The 27,253-nt window shown below is 41.5% G+C and overlaps 1 protein-coding gene across 11 annotated transcripts in view; it reads right to left on the reverse strand.

The window, feature by feature from the left end:
* Positions 1-27,253, reverse strand: part of LOC147573077 (uncharacterized) — a 117,016-nt gene that overhangs the window by 70,336 nt on the left and 19,427 nt on the right. For 3 of the 11 annotated variants that reach the window (XM_086692912.1, XM_086692918.1, XM_086692920.1), the window contains 5 exons: positions 24,270-25,457; positions 22,610-22,760; positions 21,933-22,009; positions 20,001-20,138; positions 18,286-18,457 (listed from right to left, as the gene is read on the reverse strand). In XM_086692912.1, coding sequence (XP_086549038.1) covers positions 25,285-25,457 — 173 coding nt within the window. In that variant the 3' untranslated portion in view covers positions 18,286-18,457; positions 20,001-20,138; positions 21,933-22,009; positions 22,610-22,760; positions 24,270-25,284. Of the gene's footprint in view, positions 1-18,285; positions 18,458-20,000; positions 20,139-21,932; positions 22,010-22,609; positions 23,484-24,269; positions 25,458-27,253 lie in introns of those variants that run through there. The other 8 variants (XM_086692917.1, XM_086692916.1, XM_086692913.1 and 5 more) reach the window with 8 other exon arrangements.

Here is a 27,253-nt window from a genome sequence, read left to right on the forward strand (position 1 = left end):
CATTCTTCTCCCCCACAACGCCCCCCCTCCCCAGAATAAGCACAGAGGTACCTACCATGGGGTGGGGCTGCAAAGACACTTGATACCTAACCCACTAGTTGTGTGCCAGTCCTGAGTTCACTGGGGGACTCACTCACTCCAAGCCTGCTGGCCTCAGCCCTGGGCTCAGGGCAAACTTTGTTAAAACCACATGGGCACCCTGTCTGGCAAGTTGCATGCATAGCTGCCACAGCATGCTGTGAACATGAGTATTGCACCAGCCATGCACCCCCAGCTACCCTCATCTGTCTCACCCAGCCATATGACCCAGCCACTGAAGCACTCTGTTCATAGCCTTGAACCCCTGGATGTCCTGGTGCATAGCCACTAGCCACCAACAACATCAGGAAATCTGGCATAGGAATAGTAGCCCTGTGTGATTTTGGTAACACTCCTGCCCTGCTCCCAAGTTACCCAGAGGGCACACCACCCCAAAGCTGGCCTGCCTGGGTCCCACTAACACCACTGAGAGCAAGCACAGCCCACAACAGGCACAGAATCAGTGCAGACACGTGAACTGAAACGAAAAGTAACCCAGACACAACAGCAGGGAGTGAGCAATACCCACAGGATATTCTGCTGAAGGTCCAGGTTCTGGTAAATGGGGACATGCACTGCTAAGGACTCCAGGACCTCTTCTTCATAAAGTCATTAGTTTCAAGAGCAGAAGACACAGATGACTTTCTTAACACAGAAAAATAGAGCCAGAGAGCCAGACAAAATGAGGACACAAGAGATGTTTATCCACAATGAAAGAACTAGACAAGGCCCAGACAGATCTAAGCAAAAGAGATATAAGTAACATATCTAATACAGAACTTAAAGTAGTGATCATAAGGATGCTCACTGGAGTTGTGAAACAAATAGAAAAGTGAGACCCTTCACATAGAGATAAGGAATAACACAGTAGACATTAAGGACACAATAAAGGAGAAACATGCTTGCTGCAATGAACAGAGGGATGGAAGAAGCAGAGGAACAAACTAGTGACCTCCAAGACTGAGTAATGGATATTAATCCCACTGAACCAAAGAGAGAACAGAATTCTGCAACATGAGACAAGACTAAAGGAATTTAGTGATTACAGCAAACATAATAACATTTGTATTATAGGAGTCCCAGACGAAAGAGAAAAGGGGGCAGAAAATTTATTTGAGGAAATAACTTCCTTAATTGGGGGAAACAGCCAAAACCAGATAAAGAGTCAACTAAAAAAGAAAACTCCAGGCCAATGTCCCTGATGAACATGGACGCAAAAATTCTCAATAAAATACTAGCAAACCAAATTCAATGATACCTTAAAAAAATTGTTTACCACAATTAAGTGGGACTTATTCCCAAGCTGCAAGTGTGGTTCAATATTTACAAATCAGTCAATGTGATACATTACATTATCAGGAGAAAGGATAAAAACCATATGATCAGGGCACCTAGGTGGCTCAGTCCTTTAAGCATCCGACATCAGCTCAGGTCATGACCTTGTAGTTCGTGAGTTCAAGCCTCACGTCAGGCTCTGTGCTGACAGCTCAGATCCAAGAGTCTGCTTCAAATCTGTGTCTTCCTCTCTTTCTGCCTCTCCCTTGCTCATGGTCTGTCTCTCTCAAAAATGAATACACGTTAAAAGAAAAGAACCATACAATCATTTCAATACATGCTGGAAAAAAAAAACATTTCACAAAGTACAACATCCATTATTAAAGCCGCAAAAAAAGTAGGTTTAGAGGGAACATACGTCAACATAATAAAGGTCATCTATGAAAACTGAAAACAGTTAACATCATCCTTAATGAGGAAAATCTGAGAGCTTTCCTGCTAAGGTCAGGAACAAGACAAGGATGTCTACTTTCAGCACTTTTATTAAACATAGTACTGGAAGTCCAAGTCACAGGCAATCAGACAAAAATAAATAAAAGGAATCCAAATCAGGACGAAGTAAAACTTTCACACTTTGCAGATCACATGACACTATATATAGAAAACCCTGAAGACTCCGCCTAATAACTACTAGAACTGATAAATGAATTCAGCAATGTCACAGGATACAGAATCATTGTACAGAAATCTGTTGCATTTACATACAACAAAAATGAAGCAAAAGAAAGAGAAATTAAGAAAAGAGTCCCCTTTACAATTGCACACCAAATAGTAAGATACCTATGAATAAATCTAACCAAAGTGGTGAGCAACCTATACTCTGAAAACTTTAAAACACTGATGAAAGAAATTCAAGATGACACAGAAATGGAAGGACATTCCATGCCCATGGATTGGAAGTACAAGTATTGTGAAAGTGTCTATACTTCCCAAAGCAATTGATACAATTAATGCAATCTCCATCAAAATACCAACAACATTTTTCACAGAACTAGAACAATCCTAACATTTGTGTGGAACAACAAAAGACCCCATTCTTCAGAGTAAACTTCCTTTATGTGAAAAGATAATTATGGATGGTGTTCTACCTCTGGATCTTCTGCTCCCAAACGCATAACGCCTGTCTAATCATTTGAAAACATTAGTCATATCCCAGACGAGGATCATTCTACAAAAGTACCTCTCAAAAGTTTGTAGTTCATGAAAAATATGGAAAATCTAAAAATCATCATGGCCAAGTGGATCCCAACGAGACGTGATGATTGAATGTAATGTGCCAGCTGGGATGAGTCTGGAAAAGAAGAAGTTAAAACCTAAGAAATTTGAGTAAAAATATAAACTTTAGTTAATAATACCATATTTCTTCTGGATATTGACTATGATGCTGTACCAATGATAGGACATCAATAACCAGAAAACCGTCTGACGTGTGTGGAAGCTCAATACTATCTTCCCAAATCTTTGGTAACTAGAAACCCATTATGAATGAAAAGATTATTAGTAATCATGGTTTTATTTTTTTCAACACACAATATTATATAATTAGTCCTACTATTAGTTACTAGTGGTTGACATTTACCTATTCTTATTGTTCTTACTATTGTTTTATTTAAATAACAGCACTCATATTAAGGAAAACTGAATAATACACAATGATATACAATTAATAGAAACATTTATTTAACATATATTAAGATAATAATATATGTATATGCCACTGTATTATATGGTTAAGTGGTTTCCTGATCTTTTTTTTTTTTTTTAATTTTTTTTTTTCAACGTTTATTTATTTTTGGGACAGAGAGAGACAGAGCATGAACGGGGGAGGGGCAGAGAGAGAGAGGGAGACACAGAATCGGAAACAGGCTCCAGGTCTGAGCCATCAGCCCAGAGCCTGATGCGGGGCTCGAACTCACGGACCGCGAGATCGTGACCTGGCTGAAGTCGGACGCTTAACCGACTGCGCCACCCAGGCGCCCCAGTGGTTTCCTGATCTTAAATGAGCATGTAATCGAATGGATTTCCATAAAGGTGGTTATCCTAGATAATAAACCACACTCAGATTTTACAGGATGAACTTCACTTCATGCCTGAACATTTTCAAAAAAATGTACAAATGGTCAGATGAATCATTGTGACTGGCTCACTTATTCTAAAGAATCCTTCAATCATTAAAATAATAATAATAATAAAATAAAGAATCCTTGCTTTAATATTTTCATGCATATTTTTTAGCAGGAATACAACAGAATCAAATATTTCCAATTAAAAAAGATATTCAAAGATAGAAGAATGATAGTGAGTTCAAGGGGTTTCAGAAGGAAAAATATGGGACCATGAAGTGGCAGTCACAGGCAAACAGCTTTATTTTGGCCACTTTGACAGGTTTGCATGAGGAGATGTCCATCACAGCATGTGACCTGCCAAAGGCTAAGACCCAGAAGTACAAGAGGGCAAGACAACGTTTTAGGAAGAGGTGACTTGGAAAGGGTGCTTCTGTGCCTAGGTGATGGCTCAGCAGCCTGGCTGGGGGGTCCCTGGGTGAAAGACTTCAAATGGCCAGCAGTAACTTAGACTCAAAGATCTTAGGAACTTAGATCAAAGTAACTTAGACCCACAAACATCTTAGAGCCACAGAGTTTATCTTCACCTACGATTAGTAGAAGGTTATAGTTTCACAGGATATGAAAATCAGGCTGGCAGTAGATGGCTAAAATGTTATTTATGACTATGTTTTTTTTTTCAACGTTTATTTATTTTTGGGACAGGGAGAGACAGAGCATGAACGGGGGAGGGTCAGAGAGAGAGGGAGACAGAAAATCGGAAACAGGCTCCAGGCTCTGAGCCATCAGCCCAGAGCCTGACGCGGGGCTCGAACTCACGGACCGCGAGATCGTGACCTGGCTGAAGTCGGACGCTTAACCGACTGCGCCACCCAGGCGCCCCATGACTATGTTTTTAATAAAAACTGGATGTGTAAAAATTTGGGTTTGGAATGTTAAGAAAAATCCCAGGCCCATCATGGAGTTACTTACATTAAGGCCCCATGTCACCAAACCTAGTTTCATTCCTGCAGGAATGTAACCTTTAACCAGTCAACAAAGAATTTCCTAGTCAGTGCTAGAAATTTTACTGATAGACTCCTGTCATTCCCCTCAGGGAGGCAATCTTGCCTAAATAAGGTATTCCATGCCACTAATTTTTTAATTTTTTTTATTTTTAATTTTATTAAGTTTATTTATTTTGAGAGAGACAGAAAGAGAGCACATGCAAGGGAGGGGCAGGGAGAGAGTGAGAGAGAGAATCCCATGACTATGAGGTCATGATTTGAGCCAGTATCAAGAGTCAGACACTTAACCGAGCCACCCAGGCACCCAAGAATGTGGAGTTTTAAAGGTTAGTAGGCTCAGCTGAGATACAGTGCTGAGGGCACTGCCCTACTCCTGGAGAGAAGGCTGCAAACAACTTGCAGATAGATGGCATGGAAACAGTGATCTGTACAATGCCTGGTGCACACAGTGGGGAGATTATACACTCATCTTGGAGCACATCCCTGAGCGGCAGGTTCACAAAGATGCCTCTCTAGGGACAAAGGAGCTGGGTGGTGCCATTTCCTTCCTCTGCCCCCCAGCATAAACACAGAGCCACCTGCTGGAAACAATGCAATTCCCACACTGGCTGCCTAACCTGTTTACACCAAGCCCCAACCCCTGTGCTCTGGTGAGACTGCCCTTCTAGGTCAAGCTTGCCCCAGTCCCAGTGGAGTTGGCCTCTTCCCCAGAAAACCAGCAGAAATCCCTGACCACACCACCTCTCTTGACCAGACAGTTCTGCAGGGCTTCAATTCTAGTGGCAGTAGTTTCAAGTCTCATTTAACAAGCAGCAGAGCACACCTAGTTAAAACTCACCACATTCTGCCCAAGGACCATACATTGCCCATATCAAGCAAGGACAGCCTCTGCAGACAAGTGGCCTGAAGGATAGTGTAGCCAGAACACAAAACAGTGCATGCAACACACACCAGAGACACTCCCTAAAGTGCCAGGTCCTGGACACATTTCATAAAGCCATTAATCTCACAGGCAGGTAACATAATGAGCTTCTGTAACACACAGAAGGCAGATACTCAGACAAAATGTCAAGACAGAAGAATGCATCCCAAATCAAAGAACAAGATAAGGTCATGGCCGGAGAAATGGAAGGAACACTTCCAAACTCATTCTAGGAGGCCGGCATTGCCTTGAATCCCAAACTGGACAAAGACCCCACTAAAAAGAAGAACTACAGACCAATTTTCCTGATGAACCTGGATGTAAAAATCCTCAATAAAAATTATCAAACTGGATCAAACAATACATAAAAAGAATTATTCACAACAATAGGTAGGATTTATTTCTGGGATGCAGGGCTGATTCAATATCAGCAAATCAACTGATATGATACATCACATTAATAAAAGAAAGGATAAGAACCACATGATCCTCTCAATAGATGCAGAAAAAGCATTTCACAAAATACAGCATACTTTCTTGATGAACAATCTCTCATGAAAGAAGGAATAGAAGGATCATGCCTCAACATCATAACGTCCATATATGAAAGTCCCACAGCTAATATCATCTTGAATGGGGAAAAATTGAGAGCTTCCCCCTAAGGTCAGGAACACGACATGGATGTACACTCTCACCACTATTATTCAACATAGTGTTGGAAGCCCTAGCCTCAGCAATCAGACAACAAAAAGAAATACAAGGTGTCCAAACTGACAAGGAGAAAGTCAAACTTTCACTCTTTGCAGACATGATACTCTCTGTGGAAAATCCAAAAGACTTCACCAAAAACTGCTAGGACTGATACAGGAATTCAGGAACATCTCAGGATATAAAATCAATATACAGAAGTTGATTCCATTTCTATGCACCAATAATGAAGCAGCAGAAAGAGAAATCAAGGAATTGATCTCATTTACAATTGCATTGAAAACCATAAAATATCTAACCAAGAGGTAAAAGATCAATACACTGAAGACAACAGAAATCCTCTGAAAGAAATTGAAGAAGACACAAAGAAATGGAAAAACATTTCACGATCATGGATTAGAAGAGCAAATATTGTTAAAATGTCAATACTACCCAAAGCAATATACACATTCAAGGCAATCCCTATCAAAATAACACCAGAATTCTTCACAGAGATAGAAAAACAATCCTAAAATTTGTAGAGATCGAAAAGACCCTGAATAGCCAAAGTAATGTTGAAAAAGAAAAACAAAGCTGGAGACATCACAATTCTGGATTTTATGGTGTATTACAAAGCTGTAATCATCAGCACAGTATGATACGGGCACAAAAACAGATACACAGATCAATGGAACAGAAAGGGAACCCAGAAACGGGCCCTTAAACATATGGCCAACTAATCTTTGACAAAGCAGGAAAGAATATCCAATGGAAAAAAGAGTCTCTTCAGCATATGGTACCAGGAAAATTGGACTATGAGACTACGTTCTTACACCATATACAAAAATAAACCCAAAACAGATGAAAGATCTTAATGTAAGACAAGAAACCATCAAAATCCTAGAGGAGAATAGAGGCAACAACCTCTTTGATACTGGCCACAGCAACTTCTTACTTGACATGTCTCCAGAAGCAAGGGAAACAAAAATAAAAATGAACTACTGGGACATCATCAAGATACAAAGCTTCTGCACAGCAGAGGACACAGTCAGCAAAACTAAGAGGTAACTGATGGAATGGGAGAAGATACTTGCAAGTCACATATTGGATAAAGAGTTAGTATCCAAAATCTATAAAGACCTTATCAAACTCAGCACCTAAAATCCAAATAATCCCATGAAGAAATGGACAAAAGACATGAATAGACATTTTTAAAAAGATGACGTCCAGATTGCTGACATATGAAAAGATGCTCAACCTCACTCATCATCAGTGAAATACTAATCAAAACCACAATGAGATATCCCCTCACACCTGACAGAATGGTTAACATTAACGACTCAGGAAACGACAGATGTTGGCAAAGATGTGGAGAAAGGGAACCTTTTTTTTTTAATATGAAATTTATTGTCAAATTGGTTTCCATACAATACCCAGTGCTCATCCCAACAGGTGCCCTCCTCAGTGCCCATCACCCACTTTCCCCTCCCTCCCACCCCCCATCAACCCTCAGTTTATTCTCAGTTTTTAAGAGTCTCTTATGGTTTGCCCCCTCCCTCTCTAAATTTTTCCCCCTTCCCCTCCCCCATGGTCTTCTGTCAAGTTTCTCAGAATCCACATAAGAGTGAAAACATATGGTATCTGTCTTTCCCTGTATGACTTATTTCACTTAGCATAACACTCTCCAGTTCCATCCACATTGTTACAAAAGGCCATATCTCATTCTTTCTCATTGCCAAGTAGTATTCCATTGTATATATAAACCACAACTTCTTTATTCATTCATCAGTTGATGGACATTTAGGCTCTTTCCATAATTTGGCTATTGTTGAAAGTGTGCTATAAACATTGGGTACATGTGCCCCTATGCATCAGCACTCCTGTATCCCTAGGGTAAATTCCTAGCAGTGCCATTGCTGGGTCATAAGGTAGTTCTATATTTAATTTTTTTTTAGGAACCTCCACACTGTTTTCCAGAGTGGTGGCACCAGTTTGCATTCCCCCCAACAGTGCAAGAGGTTTTGAAAGGGAACCCTTTTGCAATGCTGGTGGGATTGCAAACTGGTGTAACACTCTGGAAAATAATATGGAGATTTGTCAAAAAACTAAAAATAGAACTACACTATGACCCAGCAATTGCATTACTAAGTATTTATCCAAAGGATACACAAATGCTGACTTGAAGGGGCACGTGGACTTCACTGTTTATAGCAGCATTATTAATAATAGCTAAATTATGCAAAGAGCCCAAATTACCAGTGACTGATAAATGGATAAAGAAGATGTGGTATTTTTATACAATGGAATATTACTTGGCAATCAACAAGAATCTTGCTATTTCCAACAACATGGATGGACCTAGACCGTATTATGCTAAGCAAAATATGTCAGAGAAAGACAGACATCATATGAGTTCTCTCATCTGTGGAATTTAAGAAATAAAACTGATGAACACAGCAGAAGGGAAGCAAAAGCAAGACACAGAGACGGATTCAGTCTATAAGAAACTCTTAAGTACAGAGAACAAACTGAGGGTTCCTGGAGGGTTACTGAATAGAAGGATGGGCTAAATGGGTGATGGGCATTAGGGAGGGCACTTGGGATGAGTACTGGGTATTTTATGTAATAGATGGATCACTAAATTCTACTCCTCAAACTGTATTCCACTATAAGTTAACTAACTTGGGCTTAAGTTTTGAAAAAGAAATATTAAAAATAGATAAAGAAAGTAGTAACATTCATAAGAAAAGAATATTTAAATGGGATTCTCTGAGTGAAAAGGAAAGACCAAAAGTGATACAGACAAGAAAGCATCAGAGAAAACATCAAGAAACAATGGAAAACAATTAATAACATGGCACTAAGTATATATCTATCAATAATTACTCTGAATGTAAATGGACTAAATGCTCCAATCAAAAGACATCAGACAGGGTGTAAGAATGGACAAAAACAAACAAACAAACAAACAAACAAACAAACAAACAAACAAAATCTATCTAGATGCTGCCTACAAAGCCTTATTTTGGATCTAAAGTCACCTGCAGGTTTACAGTGAAGGCATAAAGAAACATTTATCATGTCAATAATGTCAAAAGAAAGCCAGTAGCAATATTTATATCAGACAAAATAGACTTTAAAACCAAGAGTGTGTTTTTTTTTACCCTTTGTGTAAATAACTAATAGTGAAATTGCATGCACCCAATGTTTATAGCAGCATTATCAAGAGCCAAACTATGGAGAGAGCCCAAATATCCATCAACTGATGAAGGTATAAAGAAGTTTTGGTATATGTGTGCACGCACACACACACACTGGAATATTACTCAGCTATCAAAAAGAGTGAAACCTTGCCATTTGCAATGATGTGAACGCAGCTGGAATGTATTATGCTAAGCAAAATAATGTCAATCAGAGAAAGACAAATATATGATTTCACTCATGTGGAATTTAAGAAACAAAAAAGTTGAAAATATGGGAAGGGGAGGGAAAAGAGAAGAGTGGGAAACAAACCACAAGAGACCCTTAATGACAGAGAACAAACAGGGATGATGGAGGATGGATATCAAGAAGAGCACTTGTGATGAGCACTGGGTGTTGTATGTAAGTGATGAATCACTGAGTTCTCCTGAAACTGATAATGCACTGTATGTCAACTAAAACTTAAATTAAAAAAATAAATAAAACAGGAACAAGAGATGAAGATTGACACTATCTCATAATAGAGGGAACAATCAAACAGTAAGATCCAATGACTGTAAATTTTTATGCATCCAACAGGCGAGCACCAAATATATAAAACAATTAACAATTAACAACAAACATAAAGGAACTCATTTATAATACTATAATGATAGTAGAGAACTTTAACACCCTACTCACATCAATGGACAGAGCCTCTAAACAGAAAATCAACCAGGGAAAAATGGCTTTGAATGACACACTGAACCAGATGGACTTAATACATATATTCAGAACACTCCATACTAAAATAGAATACACATTCTTTACAAGTGCACATGGGACATTTTCTAGAATCAATCACATACTAACTAGGTCACAAATCAGGCCTCAACAAGTACACAAAGATGATATCAGACCAAGCATCTTTTCTGACCACAAAGCTAGGAAACTTGAAGTCAACCACAAAAAACAAACAAACACAAAACCCAAAAGGAAAGACCACAAATAAAGAGAGGTTAAACAACATGCTACTAAATAAATGGGTCAACCAGGATATCAGTGAAAAAATACATTGTAACAAATGAAAATGAATATACACTGGTAAAAAACTTTGGACTGCAGCAAAAGCAATCCTCAAAGGGAAGTATATAGCAATACAAGCCTACCTTAAAAATCAAGAAAAATATCAAGCAATCCAAACTTACAACTAAAGGAATGAGTAAAAGAACAATCCAAGCTTAAATCCAGCAGAAGGAAGGAAATAATAAAGATTAAAGCAGAAATAAATGACACTAAAACTAAAAAAAACACTAGATCAAATCAATGAAACCAGGGGCTGGTTCTTTGAAAACATTAATAAACCTGAAAACCTAGCCAGACTTATCACAGAGAGAAATGACTCAAATAAATAAAATTGCAAATAAGAGAGAAGAAATAAAAATCACCACAGAAATACAGTTAGAAGATAATATTATGAAAAACTATATGCAAACATATTGGACACCCTGAGAGAAATAGATAAATTCCTAGAATCACATAAACTACCAAAACTGAAACAGGAAGGTATAGAAAATCTGAAAGCAGAAAGGAATTGAATCAGTAATACAAAGAATATCTCCCCCAACACAAGAGTTCAGGACCAGATGGAAGAGGTAATACCCATTCTTCTCAAACTATTCCAAAAAATAAAAAGGAAGGAAAACTTCCAAATTCACTCTATGAAGCCAGCATTACTCTGATACCAAAACCAGATAAAGACTCCACTGAAAACAAAAACTGCAGAGGTGCCTGGGTGGCTTGGTCAGTTGAGTGTCCTACTCTTAATTTTGGATTAGGTCAGTATCTCGCAGTGCATGGGTTCAAGCCCCACATTGGACTCTGCGCTGACAGTGTGGAGCCTGCTCAGGATTCTCTCTCTCTCCCCATCTCTCTGTCCTCTCTCACTTTTATGTACTTTCTATCTTTATAAGTAAATAAACATTTAAAAATATGTTTTAAAACATTTTTAAAATAAAACTGCAGGCCAATACTCTGATGAGCACGTATGTAGAAATTCTCATTAAAATACGTTCAAATTAAATTCAATAACACATTAAGGGAATCATTTACCATAATCAAGTGGGATATATTCCTGGGCTCCAAGTGTGGTTCCACATTCACAGAGCAATCAACATGATGCACCACAGAAATAGAAGAAAGGATAAGAATATGATGCTTTCAACAGATGCAGAAAAAGCACTTGACAAAATGCCACATCCATTCATGATAAAAACCTTCATCAAAGTAAATTGGAATCAACAGACCTGCACATAATACAGACCATGTATGAAAAACCCACAGCTAATCTCATCCTCAATGGGGAAAAATTGAAAGCTTTTCCTCTAAAGTCAGCAACAAGACAGGGATGACCCCTCTCACCACTGTTATTTCACATAGTACTGGAAGTCCGGGCCACAGCAATCAATCAACAGAAATAAATTAAATGCATCCAAATCAGCAAGGAAGGAGTAGAACTTACACTATTTGTAGATGACATTATGCTCCATGCAAAAAACATGAAAGACTCCTACAAAAATTGCTAGAATTGATATATGAATTCAACAAGTCACAATATACAAAAATCAATGTACAGAAATCTATTGCATTTCTACAGACCAATTATGAATCAACAGAAAGAGAAATTACGGAATCTATCCCATTGACAGGAGTACCAAATACCATAAGATACTGGAAATAAGCCTAACCAAAGAAGTGAAAGACCTTTACTCTAAAGGCTATGAAACACTGATGAAAGAAATGGAAGAGAACACAGAGAAATGGAAAGACATTCCATGTTCATGGATGGGAAGAACAAATACTGTTAAAATGTCTACACTACCCAAAACAATCTACACATGTAATGAAATCTCTATCAAATTGACAAAACAATTTTCACAGAACTAGAACAAGTAATCCTAAAATTTTTATGGAACCACAAAAGACCCCAAACAATCAAAACAAATTTGAAAAAAAGGAAAGATGGAGGCATCACAATTCCAGACTTAAGTTCTTTTACAAAGCTATGGTGATCAGAATGGTATGGTACTAGAAAAAAACAGACACATAGATCAATAGAATGGAAACCCAGAAATGAATTCACATCCACATGGTCAACTAATCCTCAACAAAGCAGGAAAGAATATCCAATGGAAAAAAAGATAGTCTTGGGGCGCATGGGTGGCTCAGTCATTTAAGTGTCTGACTCTTGCATTTGGATCAGGTCATAATATCAGGGTTAATGAGTTTGAACCACACTTCAGTCACAGCCTGCTTGGGATTCTCTCTCTCCCTCTCTCTCTGACCCTCCTCTATATGCTCTGTGTCTCTCTCTCAAAAATACAGATGGCCAACAGACATGTGAAAAGGTGCTCAACACCACTCATCATCAGGGAAATACAAATCAAAGCCACGCTGAGATACCATCTCACCATGGTCAGGGTGGTTAAAATAAACATATCAGGAAACTACAGATGCTGGTGAGGATGTGGAGAAACGGGAACCCTCTTAGGCTGTTGGTGGGAATGCAAACTGGTGCAGCTGCTCTGGAAAACAGTGTGGAGTTTCCTCAAAAAATTAAAAATAGAGCTACCCAGCAATTCCTACCCAGCAATAGCACTACTAGGAATTTACCCAAGGGATACAGGAGTGCTGATGCATAGGGACATGTGTACCCCAATGTTTATAGCTACACTTTCAACAAGAGCCAGATTATGAAAAGAGCCTAAATGTCCACCAACTGATGAATGGATAAAGAAGATGTGGTTTATATATTCAATGGAATACTACTTGGCAATGAGAACGAATGAAATCATGCCATTTGCAGCAACGTGGATGGAACTGGAAGGTAATGTGCTGAGTGAAGTAAGTCAGTCAGAAGAGGACAGATATCATATGTTTTCACTCATATGTGGATCTTGAGAAATTGAACAGAAGACCATGGGGAAAAGGTAGGGGGAAAAATAGTTACAAACAGAGAGGGAGGGAGGCAAACCACAAGATTCTTTAATGCAGAGAACAAACTAAAGGTGGGTGGGGAGATGGGGGAGAGGGAAAATGAGAGATGGGCATTGAGGAGGGAACTTGTTGGGATGAGCACTGGGTGTCGTATGTAAGCCAAATGACACTAAATTATATTCATAAAAAAATAAAAATAAATAAATAAATATAAAATTCTCCTCAACATATGGTTTTGGGAAAACTAGACAGCAACATACAAACAAACAAAAATGGACAACTTTCTTACAACATACACAAAAATAAATTCCAAATGGATGAAGACCTATGTGTGAAACATGAAACCATAAAAACCCCAGAGGAGAACACAGGCAGTAACTTATTTGACATTGGCTGCATCAAATTCTTTGTAGATATGTCTCCTGAAGTAAGGGAAACACAAGCAAAAATAATGGGACTTCATAAAAATAAAAAGCTTCTATCGCAAAGGAAACAATCAACAAAACTAAAATGCAACCTGCAGAATGGAAGATATTTGCAAATAACATCTGATAAATGGTTCCTATTGAAAATATATAAAGTTATACAACACCCAAAAAATGAGAAATCCAAATAAAATTGGGTAGAAGACATGAATAGACATTTTCCCAAAGAAGACATACAGACAGCCATGAAAATATGCTCAACAACACTGATTATCAGGGAAATATAATGCAAAAGTACAATGAGCTAACACCTCACATCTGTCAGAATGACTAAAATCAATGAATGATGAAACAACAGGTGTTGCCAAGGATGTGGCGAAAGAGGAACGCTCTTGCACTGTTGGTAGGAATGCAAACTTGTGTAGCCACTCTGGAAAACATTATGGAGATTCCTCAAAAAATTGAAAATAGAACAACCTAGAAATTTCACTGTGAGGTGTTTCCACAAAGAATACAAAAATAATACTTCAAAGGGACACACACACCCTGATGTTTATAGCAGCATTTTCTACAACAGCCACACTATGGAAACTGCTCAAGTATCCATCAGCTGATGAATAAATTGAGATGTAGTAGATGGAATGGAATATTATTCAGCAGTTAAAAAGTGAGACCTTGTCATTTGCAACAAGATGGATGGAGCTAGAGAATGTTATGCTGGGTGAAATAAGCCTGTCAGAGAAAGACAACCATGATTTCACTAACACTTGGAAATGAAACAAACAAAGAGGGGGAAAAAGGAGACAGCGACAACAGACTCTTAACTAGGACACAAACTGAGGGTTTGCACAGTGGGGTGGGGGATGGGTGAAACAGGTGATGGGGATTAAGGAGGGCACACGTGAGGGGCACTCAGATGTGTGGAAGTGCTGCTCTATATTGTACACCTGAAACTAATATTACACTACATCCTTACTAGCTAAAACTTAAATTAAAAATTAACGTAAGGTTTATTACACTACCTACCAGGTTTTCTCTAGTTTTCATTAATTCACCATGTTTGAAAAATAACCATTAATTTTTAAGAAGCATGAATGATATGGGGGGGAGTTTGTGCCTTTACCTCGGGCTCTGATTCCAGCAGGACTCGGAAAGTGGGTCTCAGCTCATTATTCCAGAAGGTCCTGAGAGTCAACATTTCCTGTCTTCACTACCCAACTGAATGCTGCTCCCATTCCTCCAAATTTGTGTCAGGATTTCTCCCCCCAAAACAAGCCTGAATCTGGAACAAACCAACCCCAGCATCTCTGACGTGGCATCGCAGGACCCCCTGAATCCACGGATCTTTGACTGAAAAACATCTTGTTCAAATATCGGCAGGGAAAACGAGGAACAAACCATGGAACAGCCCAGAAAATGCAAGTGGCTGAGCAGCTCACTGACCATCAGGTGCCTCACTGACCATCAGGGAAGCTACCCAGCGCCCCTCCTCGGTACTCAGCCCCACCACTGAGGAGACGCCAAGTTGCTGCGAAGCGTCCAGGGTCTCCCCGAGGCCGGCGGCGGGACCTGCTGGAAACCCAGCTCTGGCTCTTTGCCCACAGTCACAGGCACTGGGTCCTCAGGAGCAACGGGAACCTTTCCTGCTCTGAGCCGCCCAGGATCAGAAAAGCCTAATTGGGCGCCTTCTCCAGCCTTCGCTGAGCGCGCAAGGAACCGGCCCCTCCCTGTGCGCGGTGCGTGCGCGCCCTCTGCTGGCCTCCGTGGGAATTCCTGCAATGCTCAAGGCCATGGCCGCTCAGCTGAAAGTATTGAGGGTGCAGCTGGTCCAGTTAAGCCTGTTCTCCAGATTAGAATGGGTCTTAGTCACAGGGCCTGGGACCCAAAAAGAATCTTTTCCTTCTCCTGTTTAGTGAGTGAAGAACGAAACCGAATTTATTAATGTCATGATATAATTTGTAACGCTTTAAGCAACATTCAAAGAAATACAGACTACAAATTTACACATGCTGAACTACAGGTAATTGTGTTTACCACCAAAATACTTGGGTTAAATAAAAAATTGCCACCTTGGAGAAAGAGATACAGGCTTCCAGCTATGGAATGAATATGTCACTGAGATACAAGGTACAGCCTATGGAATATAGTCAATCCTATAATAAAGTGTTGCATGCTTTCATATGATAGCTACACTTGTGTAGGGATATGGAGAGCATAACATAGAGACACGGAATCACTATGATGTATACCTGAAACTAATACAACATGATGTGTCCACTATATTTCAATAAAAAATTGACAATATTTTCAATTTTCCTTCATTAAAAAATTATTTCTAATAAGAACGTATGAAATTCCATTTATACCACATTCTCTAATGTCACCATCTTGATGTTGAGAGCTTATTTTTCAAGTTGTCAATAATATGTTTGATGACACAAATGTGACAAGGTCAGAATGCATACCTAGAGGGAGTTACACATCTGTTACGAATTTCCTGCCTGTATATGGGTAATATTTTCAACGAAAGGTGCTTCAGGGATGAAGACAGATGAAATAATTTCCATGACACTCAGATAATTGTGCCTTCAAATAGTAAATGCCATCTCTTCACTATCAGAGGAAGGCTGGGTGAAGAAATAGGTTTCTCCTTTCATGTGAGAGAAGGCTGTGCTGGTTTAAACTGCTCGCTTACAATCCAGAATCCTGAGACCAGCAGTAGATGTAAGAATAGCAACCCCCTATCATGTTGCACATAACTAGTGCTAGAAGGAGAATATGGACCTTATTCTCAAATACTTTTGGTTGAGATCAATAATCCATCTGTGCAAGTTCCAGGCTATAGGCTCTGGGGGCAGCACAATGCCTGACGCCTGGCTGTGGAACATAAGGAAGGTCATGCTGGAGCAGTGGGGAAGGGAGCAGGGACTGGGGGAAGTGGCGGAGACAGATCATGGCTACCTCCCCATGGGACACACTCTGGACTTTACCTGCTAATGAACTGCATGCTCTCTCTCAAGCCATTTCTCTCCATGACCGTCCCTGAGACTGGGCCCCAACACGCCAGGCAAAATGAGGGGGACCCATCTTCCCAGGGGCAATGGCCTCTACAGAGCTTGCCCCAGTGAGGTTGGAGCCTTGAACTGAGGGAACTGTAATGCCCAGGTTTCCTACCCTTTCTGCCTCCGACCCTAAGAGCATCTTCACAGAGCCCCTTTTGCGTGGCCTATAGCCCCCTCCGCACACTGTGACCAGCTCTGTCCTTTCCTCTGTGCTTCATTTCTGTCTTTGCTTCTCCCTACCCCTGTCTCCCTCTGTTTCTTTCTCTCACTCTCTAGGACTTGTGCAATTCCCCCATCACTCACTGTCTCTTTTCCTACCTGTCTCTTTCTCTGCCTCTCCCCAGGCCTCATGCCTTCTGTTCCGTGCAGCCCTGTCCAGGGATCAGGGCACCACATATCTGTGTCCCCCTCTCTCCTGTCATGTTTTAAGCCCAGGCCCTGATCACAGTGGATGAAAGTCCTCTTTATAGAAGCTGCAAATGATGACGTTTACTGCAGCATTGCTGTTCCCAGACACTCCCGGGAAGCATGTGGACAGCCAGACCTTGACCCCTTGGTGGCCGAGCCATGATCCCAAAGATGCTGGAGGGCTGGTTACCTCCACAACCTGGGAGAAAGGAGGGCCCTGCAGGTGTCAGGGGCTCTGGAGAAGAATGCATGGGGTTTGAGGATCTGGAAAGAGCCAGATGCTTACAACAAACTCCTCCATGGTGGTGAAGAAGGAACGGGTATCATGTCATGGATCTCTGCCCTGCCCATCCCTCACTAAGGAAACAGTGGGAGGAGGGGAGCCTGGGTGGCTCAGTCAGTTAAGCGTCTGACTTTGGCTCAGATTTGATCTCGTGAGTCGTGAGTTTGAGCCTCTGGTCGGGTTCTGGGCTGACAGCTCAGAGCCTGGAGCCTGCTTTGGACTCTATGTCTCCCTCTCTCCCTCTCTGCCCCTCCCTTGCTTGTGCTCTGTATTTCTCTCTCATTCAAAAAAATAAAAATTGCAAAAATTAGAAGAAAAAAAGAAAGCACTGGGAGAAATATGGGACATCATAAGACTCACCCCGAAAACTACTACCACTAGTCTACCTCAGCTCCCACCTGGATTAGTGCTACTGTGAGGTAGCTTGTAGGTGGGAAAAGTCCCCAACACCTGGATTAAAGCAGGGTTTCCTCATTGTTCTACCAGAGACACTGCTGACCCCTCATCCATTTCTTGCAATCAGAAATCAGCCACTCCCTGGGGACTGATGGCTGTCTTGCTGATCACCACACACCACTGTGACTAGCAGGTGCCGTGTGCTTGTGAGTATCTACTGAGGAGTGAACACAACCATCACCAGATCTAGATGAAGGTTGTGTCCACCACCCCAGAAGGATCCAGGGGGACATGTGCAGTCACTACAATTCAAATAATGACTTGTCTTCTGTCCCTATTACTGTAGATTCTACCTGTTTGTGACAGTGTATACAGGAGTCACACTGTGTGCATCAAAATAGAATGACCGTAGGTCCTCCTGGAAGGAGACACTGACACAGAGGCAGAACTATGATGGGTTTATTACAGGAAATGAGGACAGACAAAATAGAGGGGACAGGAATGGTCAGGGAAAGGATTCATTCAAATACGCGTATCAGACAACTTTTCTCAATATATCACATTGCCACAGCCTATTGGTCACAGTTTAGGGTCCTCTTCAAACTTCAAGTTGTCCTGAAAGGCAAAGAGATTTTGGGTTATAGCAATGGGATCTTCTGTTCTCCTCTATGCGTTTTGTCCTTGAAAATATACCTTGGACGAACACTTAATTGTGTGACTGCATCTGTGTGTCTACCAGTAATGGAAGATGATTGTCTTCAGGTCTGAGATATAGATCCCTGAATGTACACTTTCTCATAGTTATCTTTTCCTCCTGTGTGAAGTAGGACCTGAATTCTAATAGGGAAAACACAGGGGTCTTTGCTGTATCTTTTGAAACAGGGATTGCCAATCTCTCAGCCTCAGGCATTATACTCTTAGTTTAATGGAATTGAATGAACATCTCTTGATGAGCTTCTGTGTGGAGATACCTTCATTTACACACTGAGGAGGGTGAGTGCCCACTCATCCCATTTATTTTACAAACCCTTATGTGGTTGTCACCTCTTCATCATACGGATCTCAGAACCCAACACTATCCCTGTTTCTCAGATAACAAAGCTGAGGTTCTGAGATGGCTCCACTGGGAGCTGGTATTAGGGATGAGACAGCAGGAACACAGGCAAAGCCTCAGGATATTGTGAGGGAAGTTTCGGAGATGCAAACTTGCAGGCAGGGTGATGACAGCAGATGCAGTTGTGTGGTAACAGGAGTCCAGCAGGGGCGGCTTCTGGTCAACCCTGAATCCCCACTAAGAGTCTGACTCAGGCTGAAGGCCAAGGAAGCCGCTCAGTTGATCTACAACCTGTCTTCACCTTTAGTCTCACTGAGACACACAAACTTAGGCATTTCCTATGACCAAGTTTAATTTCCCAAATCTCCAGCACATTCTTTCATACGTGTCCAGACCTTTCAGAAACCCAAGGGAAACAACAAACTGTATTTAGATTATGAACTATGTGCACTGCAGTAAAGTTGACATTTTGGAGATGATGACTGCATTGTACACTGTGCTTGAACCCATGAAGCAGTTTTTTGCAGATCTCATGTTGTCCTCAAGCTCCCTGCCCAGGCTGTGGGCCCTGCCAGGAATGGCTTCCAACTCCAACCTACTGTCCCCAACAGCCTCTCCTCCACACCTCCTCAAACTCTGCTTACCTTCCACAAATTTCCTTCTATTCCTGTGTGATTCAAGTTTCCCCCATTCCTTCACTGGTGCTTCCATTATGGTGATCACAGGTCTGTGTCATATAACGCACGTGACCCATTTCACACAGGACACCTGAGGCACCTAAGTTTAGGGGTGCACCTCATCCTTCACAGAATCCACAACATTGTGTCTGTAAAAAACACACCAGTACCTCTGATACCTCTGCCTTTGTGTAAACATCCTCTTTCTTTTCGACAAGAGAAACCTATAGCTCACCTCATTACAGGGAAATGACACAGACCATTGTATGTAAGTCCTGAGAAACTTGAGATATGTTACAGTGTCCTTAGCCAGGTTTGCAGGTGGGTTGCCAAGACTCAGAACCATCATTACATCATTCCCACCAAGTCTTTCATGAAGAAGATGCATGTGATTTACCAGTCACTCATCCAGGTCAGGTCATCTTACCAAATGGAGTAGGTGGAGGAGCTGGTGGAGGAGGGGGAGGTGGCCCACAGCCCTTGGCTGGTGATGAAGGGTGGTCCATGTCGTAGGGCCTGCAGGCCATCCTGGGAAAGGACCAGGCCCTCTTGCATACATAATGGCCTGCAGAACAGAAACAAATGCTGTGTTCATAGGACAGAACAGAGCATCAACACCAGCAAAAAGTGGAAACCCAAAGAAGCAGTGCTCATCTCCAGCCAGCTTTCCCCCCACCAGGTTCCAAGAGGGCAGCATCAGCACCAGGGAGCCTCTACCCATACTTTGGGTTCCACTTACAGCTTTTGGGGTGGGTAATGGATGTTATGGGGATAAACTAGTGTCCTCACATGTCTGCAAATGTAGAACAGCAAGGGCTCTTGTCCTAGTGGATATATGGTGTGAATGCCAAATTAACAAAATAGCATATTCCCAATAGGAAGGCATCTAAGTCCAGGATCACCGCCACCTCTCATCCCCCTCCACCACAGAGGCTGCTTATTTGTAAGTGAAGAACTTCTGAATGGGAAGGAATGACAATCCCAGGCTCCACACATGGAATCATAGCCCTCGTGGCTCAAAGCTCTGCCTCTAAGCCCCCGCCTGTGCCCAATCTGCTTCTCTCCCGACAATGGGGTCTTCTCCTCTCTAGAAGTGCTATCCACGGGCACAGATACACATAGAGGGGTGGGGATCCTGAGGTCCTGAAAAACATCTGGATGCATATTCTTAGAGAAACATGCTACCGATCTATACATGTTAGTTAAGCTTAGCTAATTTTTTTTTAAATTTTTTTTTCAACGTTTTATTTATTTTTGGGACAGAGAGAGACAGAGCATGAACGGGGGAGGGGCAGAGAGAGAGGGAGACACAGAATCGGAAACAGGCTCCAGGCTCTGAGCCATCAGCCCAGAGCCTGATGCGGGGCTCGAACTTACGGAGCGCGAGATCGTGACCTGGCTGAAGTCGGACGCTTAACCGACTGCGCCACCCAGGCGCCCCAAGCTTAGCTAATTTATTTTAATTCAGAAGTACTTCTCAGTTTAAGTACAGTACAATTTGCAAGGTAATTGTGTCCTTTAGAAAAATGAGCTGAAATTCTAAATAACAGAATTGTCACAAATGCACATTTGTTTCTGCTGTAAATGTCCATGTTCCACCTGTAAGAGTGACCCAGGACACAAGAGAACCTGCTCATGGGAACACAAATAAAAGACACAGTGGGGAATTACAATGCAGGTAATTATGGATTTTCTCTTCTTCACCACTCATGTTCCAGTGCATGTTTCAAGGACAAATATGTCACAAAAATAGTTCAGAGTATTTACACCCAGGGCACACCTGAAGGGATTCTGGACAGCACATTCACCAAAAAAAAAAAAAAAAAAAAAAAAGGCTGAAGGGTGATGGGTATGAAATTTAGTTTGTCTAAGACCACTCTAAATGACACATACAAAAATCTAAGTTGGAGTGAAGGCAGTTTGCATTTTTGAACCATAAGGATAACCTTAGATTTTGTGAACATGTTAATCCCCTAGACAGAAACAGGAAAGGAAGAAACAGCAAGAGCAATGATTCCACATTGAGGAGGTCCAGGAAATATGAGGCATGCCAGGAGACTTCCAGGCATGGAGTGGAGTGGAGTCATCCTACTTGGGTTATTTCCAGGAACACACTGGAAAAGTCCTAAGGTCCTCACCTCTAAATACGTTTGGCTTCTAAACTTAGTATAAGGAGTTGACAGGCAGAAAATAGAGAAGCCCATAGACACTTGGGTTAAGGTTGTGCATTTGGAAAATAAGCAAAACAAGCAGACGTATCATACAACACACAAAACAGACACAGTGCCAGGAGAGAGCACTGAACAGAAAAATGAGAGTTTCCCAGAAGAGTTTTACTGAAAACGGCCATGGCGTTTACCTTATCCTTCTTGGCCCTTTTGGTAGAGTCTGTGTTGTTCTCACTCACAGGAGCAACTTCAGGATCTGCAAAACGCCCTAGAAGGGATGGAGGTTTATTCTGATTTGAGGAGATTGTGCAGAGATTAAAAAAACAAACCCTCCCCTCATTCCTCAAGCATCTTAAACTCTTTGGCCCAGTCAGATCCCAAGTCACATGCAGAGGGTAGCCCCACATGCTTTAGGTGATCCCAAGGCAAAGGGGAGAACCACCCCTTAAACCTTGATGAAAACCCATAAACGCCCTGGTTCAGGTGTTTTCATAACTCATCAAACAACTACGGATGGCTGGTGGCTCACCTGGACAGATACACCTTGGGCTGAGCCTCATGCCTCCCATAGCCCAGCACATGGACTGTGTACAGCACACATCTGCTGAAGCCCTATGTCTGCTTTTGTGTATACAGCCCATTCCATCTCCACAAGAGACACCTGTACCAACACAGGGTGTGGGAAATGGCACAAAGATGATATGTCAATCAAGAGAAACTCAAGGAATGTGGTTATGGCGGCAAACGCTTTTCCCTCGCATTGCAATGGTCTGTGGTACCACCTCTGCACCTTGTCCAAGACTCAACAACAACAAAAATTAGATGAAGGTGCTTTGCAAGTCAACTCATACTGCTCAGATCATCTTACCACGCGGTGTACGTAGAGAGGTCTGGGGTGGTCCCCAGGGCCACCAAGGTTCAGGAGGTGGACATGCCCTATAGCCCATGGGGGGACCTCTAGGGTAGGGTGTGCAGAATCTTCCAGTTAACAGAGGAGGTCCCCATGGATCCACGCTGCCCTGCAGAACAGAAGTGACAGCTATGTGCATATAGCAGACAAGAGAACCAATACCAAAAGCAGCTGAAACCCAGAGAAGAATATGTCAGCACCTGCCAACTTCTCAGCCACCAGGATCCAAGGGAGTAGCATCAGTACCTGAAAACCCCATCTCTCCCACTCGGTACCGCCTACAGCTTAGGCAAATAAATGCTGGAGGTTAAACTACGGTCACCACAGGTCCCTGCCCATGTCTTAGAATGTAGAACAAAATGATGCCATCTTAGAGGAATCAAAGAAGTAATTCCAGTCTAATGAAGTAGCATATTCCAGACAGTCAGACATCTATGTCCAGGATCACCCTGCATCCCTCCACTACAGTGACTATAGAAGCTCTGGTTTTGGCATATTCCAAACACAAAAAAAATTGAGGGCAAATAAACACCTGATTCTCTGCACACGAAATCACAGCTACTACTGGGGAAAAGTTCTGCCTGCCAGCCCCTCACTTTGCCTGCTCTGCTTCCCTCCCTGAGAAAGACGTCTTCCCCTTCTTTAGAAGTGCTTTCAAAGGACCAAGAGGCCACTGGGGAGTTGGAGATGCCTGGAGTCTTGCAGGAAACTGGGAAAGTGTTTGCTGTGAGGAACATATTACTTTTCAATGACTACTAAACCCACATGTGTTTATCTGAATTCATAAGGAATTTTGATTTTGAACACACTACAAGGCACAGAGTAATACATCCTATGGAAAAAAAAGAGGCAGAAATTCATGTAACAGAATTAATGAAAATGTATTTTGATATTGGTATAAATTCCTAGGGATGTGTCAGCTCTAACATTGACTGGAGACACAACAGAACCTGTTCATATGAACTTGTGTTCAGAATTTATTTACCTAAGATACAGCTTAAAAGGATTCCATTGAGGAGGGCACCTTTTGGGATGAGCACTGGGTGTTGTATGGAAACAAATTTGACAATAAATTTCATATAGTGAAAAAAAAAGGATTCCAAACAGCTCATTTACCAACAAAGATGTGAAGGTGGTGAGTTATGACAATGACTTTGTCTAAGACCATTCTGAACTGTACAAGACACACAATATAAAAATGGAGAGACATCTTTTCGAATTCCCAGTTAACAAATAGTCTTAACATGCTAATCACACAACCAGAAAGAGGAAAATAACAACACTGATCCCACAGAGAGGCAGTATAGTAGGAGTCAACAAGCCTAGATACTTTAGTATGGACTGCAGTGTATCTTCCTGGTGTTATTTCCACAACACATGGGAAAAGCCATAAGGTCCTCAATCTCTAAGTTCCTTTGGCTACTAAACGTACCAGAAAATTATGACAGGCTGAAAAGAGAGAAGCCCGTAGACTCTTGGGTTAAGGCTGTGCCTTTGGAAAATAGAAACAGGCAGACATATCACACAACACACAAAACAGGGAAGAGGCCACAGCATGCTGTACTGCAAATGAGGGTTTCCCGACAGACTTACAACTGAAAATGGCCCCAGCATTTACCTTGTCCTTTTCAGCATTTTTGGTAAAGTGCTTGTTTTGACTTACAGGAGCGACACCAGCTTCTGGATTGGCTAAAGGCTCTGGAAGGAGTGGAGGTTTTTTTAAATTTTGGTAGACACTGCAGAATTCAAACAAACACCACATTTTGTGACATCTTAAACTTTTCTCCACACTCAGGACCATAAGGAAAGGCAGAGAATATCCCACAAGCCTCAGGTGACCCCAACGGTAAGGGGGAGATCCACCCCATCATCTTAATCAAGAAATCATAGGGCCCTGGTTCATGTCCTTCATAACTAGTGAAATAATTATGGACAGGTCAGCTCAAATACAAATCTGGAAATCGTCACCAAAACAACCATTTCTCAATATACATTAGGGGCAATAACTCACCATCTCATTACAGATAAAAATTAAAATGAGAGTGTCAATTGGTAGATAACATCAATAAATCCTCAACAAAAGAGCATGAGTATGTTTCTTCTGGCTCCAGGTGAATTGTTCAATCTTTCAGCTTATCTATAGGCTGCCTTCCATATGTGAGTAGGTATCACATAACTAATTTCAAATAAAAATGTACTTAGACTAATATTATAGTCAAGAGAAAAGATCTGACCCTGTCCCTTGAGGACATTTCCACAGGACCCTGGTTCAGGTGTTTTCATAACTGATCAAGCAACAGATCTCAACTAGCTAGAAATAAAGTTAGGGGTATGTCTCATCCCTCAGTGAGCCCAACACATGGTCTCTATACAAGCTACATCATAAGAAGTGGTATGCATGTCAGCTACACAAGGCCTGTTTCTTCTGTATAAGAGACATGTGCTTCCCAGCTCACTATGTGGAAATGACAGCCCATTTCATGCATGTCCTGAGAAACTTAGAGAATGTTACAATGTCCTCAGTCCAGCTGACCTGAAAGACCTGTGGTGCCATCACTGCATCTTCTACAAATACTCAACAAGAAAAAAGATGAAAAATGTTTTATAAGTCAACTTCTACTATTCATATCATCTTACCAAATGGTGGAGGTGGAGGTGGAGGTGGAGGGTAAGGTCCCAGAGGCCACCAGGGTGCAGAAGGGGTGGGTGGCCGATAGCCTATGAATGGAGATAAAGCGCAGCCCATGGGGTACAGTATGGAGGGCACCTCTGGGAAATGAAATTTTCTTGAAGCCACATTGACCTGCTGGACAGGAATTAAATTTTTGAGATATGTTAGTGTAAAAGGTGAAAAATCCAACACTGACACCAACATAGCTGAACCCCAATGAAGCAGAAACAGTGCCTATCTCCTTCCCCTCCTCCTGGTTTCAATAAGGCACCATTAGTGCCACAAAACCTCACCCTTCCCACTGGGTCCCTCCTAGAGCTTCTAGAAGTTTGAGGAGCCAAGACAGTAAATTTCTGGCAGCATGCATGGTACTGGCTGTGCCTCCAAATGTAGGAAGGAAGTGGCCGGCCATAGAGGATCAGAGAGATAATTCTGGACTACTAAAGCAAGTTTGTTCCACACACACAGGCATCTATTTCCAGGACTACTCTTCGCTCAGCCCTTCACCACCTCAATAGTTCCATTTTGGCATATTAAGAGCAGAAATAAGTAAGGGGAATTATGATTTCATATCATTCATTTAAATCTTTAATCCATCTCCAGTTAATTCTTGTGAGTGGTTTAACCCCAGTGACTCATGAGAGAACCTTCTACAGGCCTTTCATGTCCGAGCTCTGATTCTCAGAACTCTGCAAGGTAAGTATGGCCACCTGCTCTAAATGTAAGCAAACAGGTTCTAAGAGGAATGAGGGTCAAAAGGCTTGCAAAAGGTGAAGCAGGAGTCCACACCAGCTCTGCCTGCAAGGTCCTGCTGGCAGCCTCTGCTCACCTGGCTCCCTCTCTGGACCTGCTGTCCTAAGGCACAAAGATCTACAGGGATATGGCATCCTAGAGGCCTCAGGGGAATTGGGAAAGTGTTTTCTGCAGGAACAATGCAGGAGTTAGTTAAGAAAAGTTATAGATATATGTGAATTCACAGGTAATGACAAATTTTACGTACACTATGACATACAGGCTAATTTTGTCCCATGGAAAAATATGTTTGGAATTTGAAATGACAATTAAAATGAATATGTTCTGATATCAAGGTGGAAAATACAGATAAGGTATGAAGAGAAGATGCCAGCTATGACAGCTACACAGGCCATAAAAGAACCTGGTTACATGAACATGGCATCAGCTCTTTTCCAGAAACCGGCACATCAGACCTGACTTTCACTCTCTATTCCTTCAGTTCCAGTGTACTTTTTCTACTGCAAATATGTCTTTCCTGATAATTCATAATATTTTGACTGCTTAAACAGCTGCAGTGACTCTACAAAAGCACGTTTCAAAAAGAGATGGGACAACTGATGAATTATTAAAGTTAGAAAAAGATGAACTTTGAATAAGAGCATTCAAGATTGCTAAGCACTCCTCAGAAAGTTGGGCTTTTCATGTTTTTCAGTTAGTGAAGATTACAATCGATGTTCTAAACAGGTTAATGACTAACTCTGGACAGAAAAGGAGTAAAATAACAACAATAATTCTGTTTCAGTTTCCAGGTACATTCCCATGAAAGGAGGTCTGGAAGAAGTAAGCCAGGCCAGGAGACATAAGGGTAGAGTGAGGAGTCATCCTCCTCATGTTATTTCCACACACACACAGTGACTGCCCTGTGGTCCTCAGCCTCTAAGCACTTATGGCTTCTGGAGGCACCACAAAGATGACAAGCTAAGAACAGAGAGGCCCTTAGGCTCTTGGGAAAGAGTTTTACTCTTTGTAAAGTAAATAACACCATAGAAATATCTCAAAATACACAAACTATAGACAAGACCCGGAGAGAGTGCTGTATAAAGAGTTAAAAGATTCCAGAGAGAGAATTACAACTGAAAATGGTCACAACGTTTACTTTGACCTTCCCTGTATCCATAGTAAGGACAGAATTCTTG

The sequence above is a fragment of the Puma concolor genome, chromosome E3 (assembly GCF_028749965.1).
Source record: "Puma concolor isolate L17-30 chromosome E3, mPumCon1.1.hap2, whole genome shotgun sequence".
Lineage (NCBI taxonomy): Eukaryota > Metazoa > Chordata > Mammalia > Carnivora > Felidae > Puma > Puma concolor.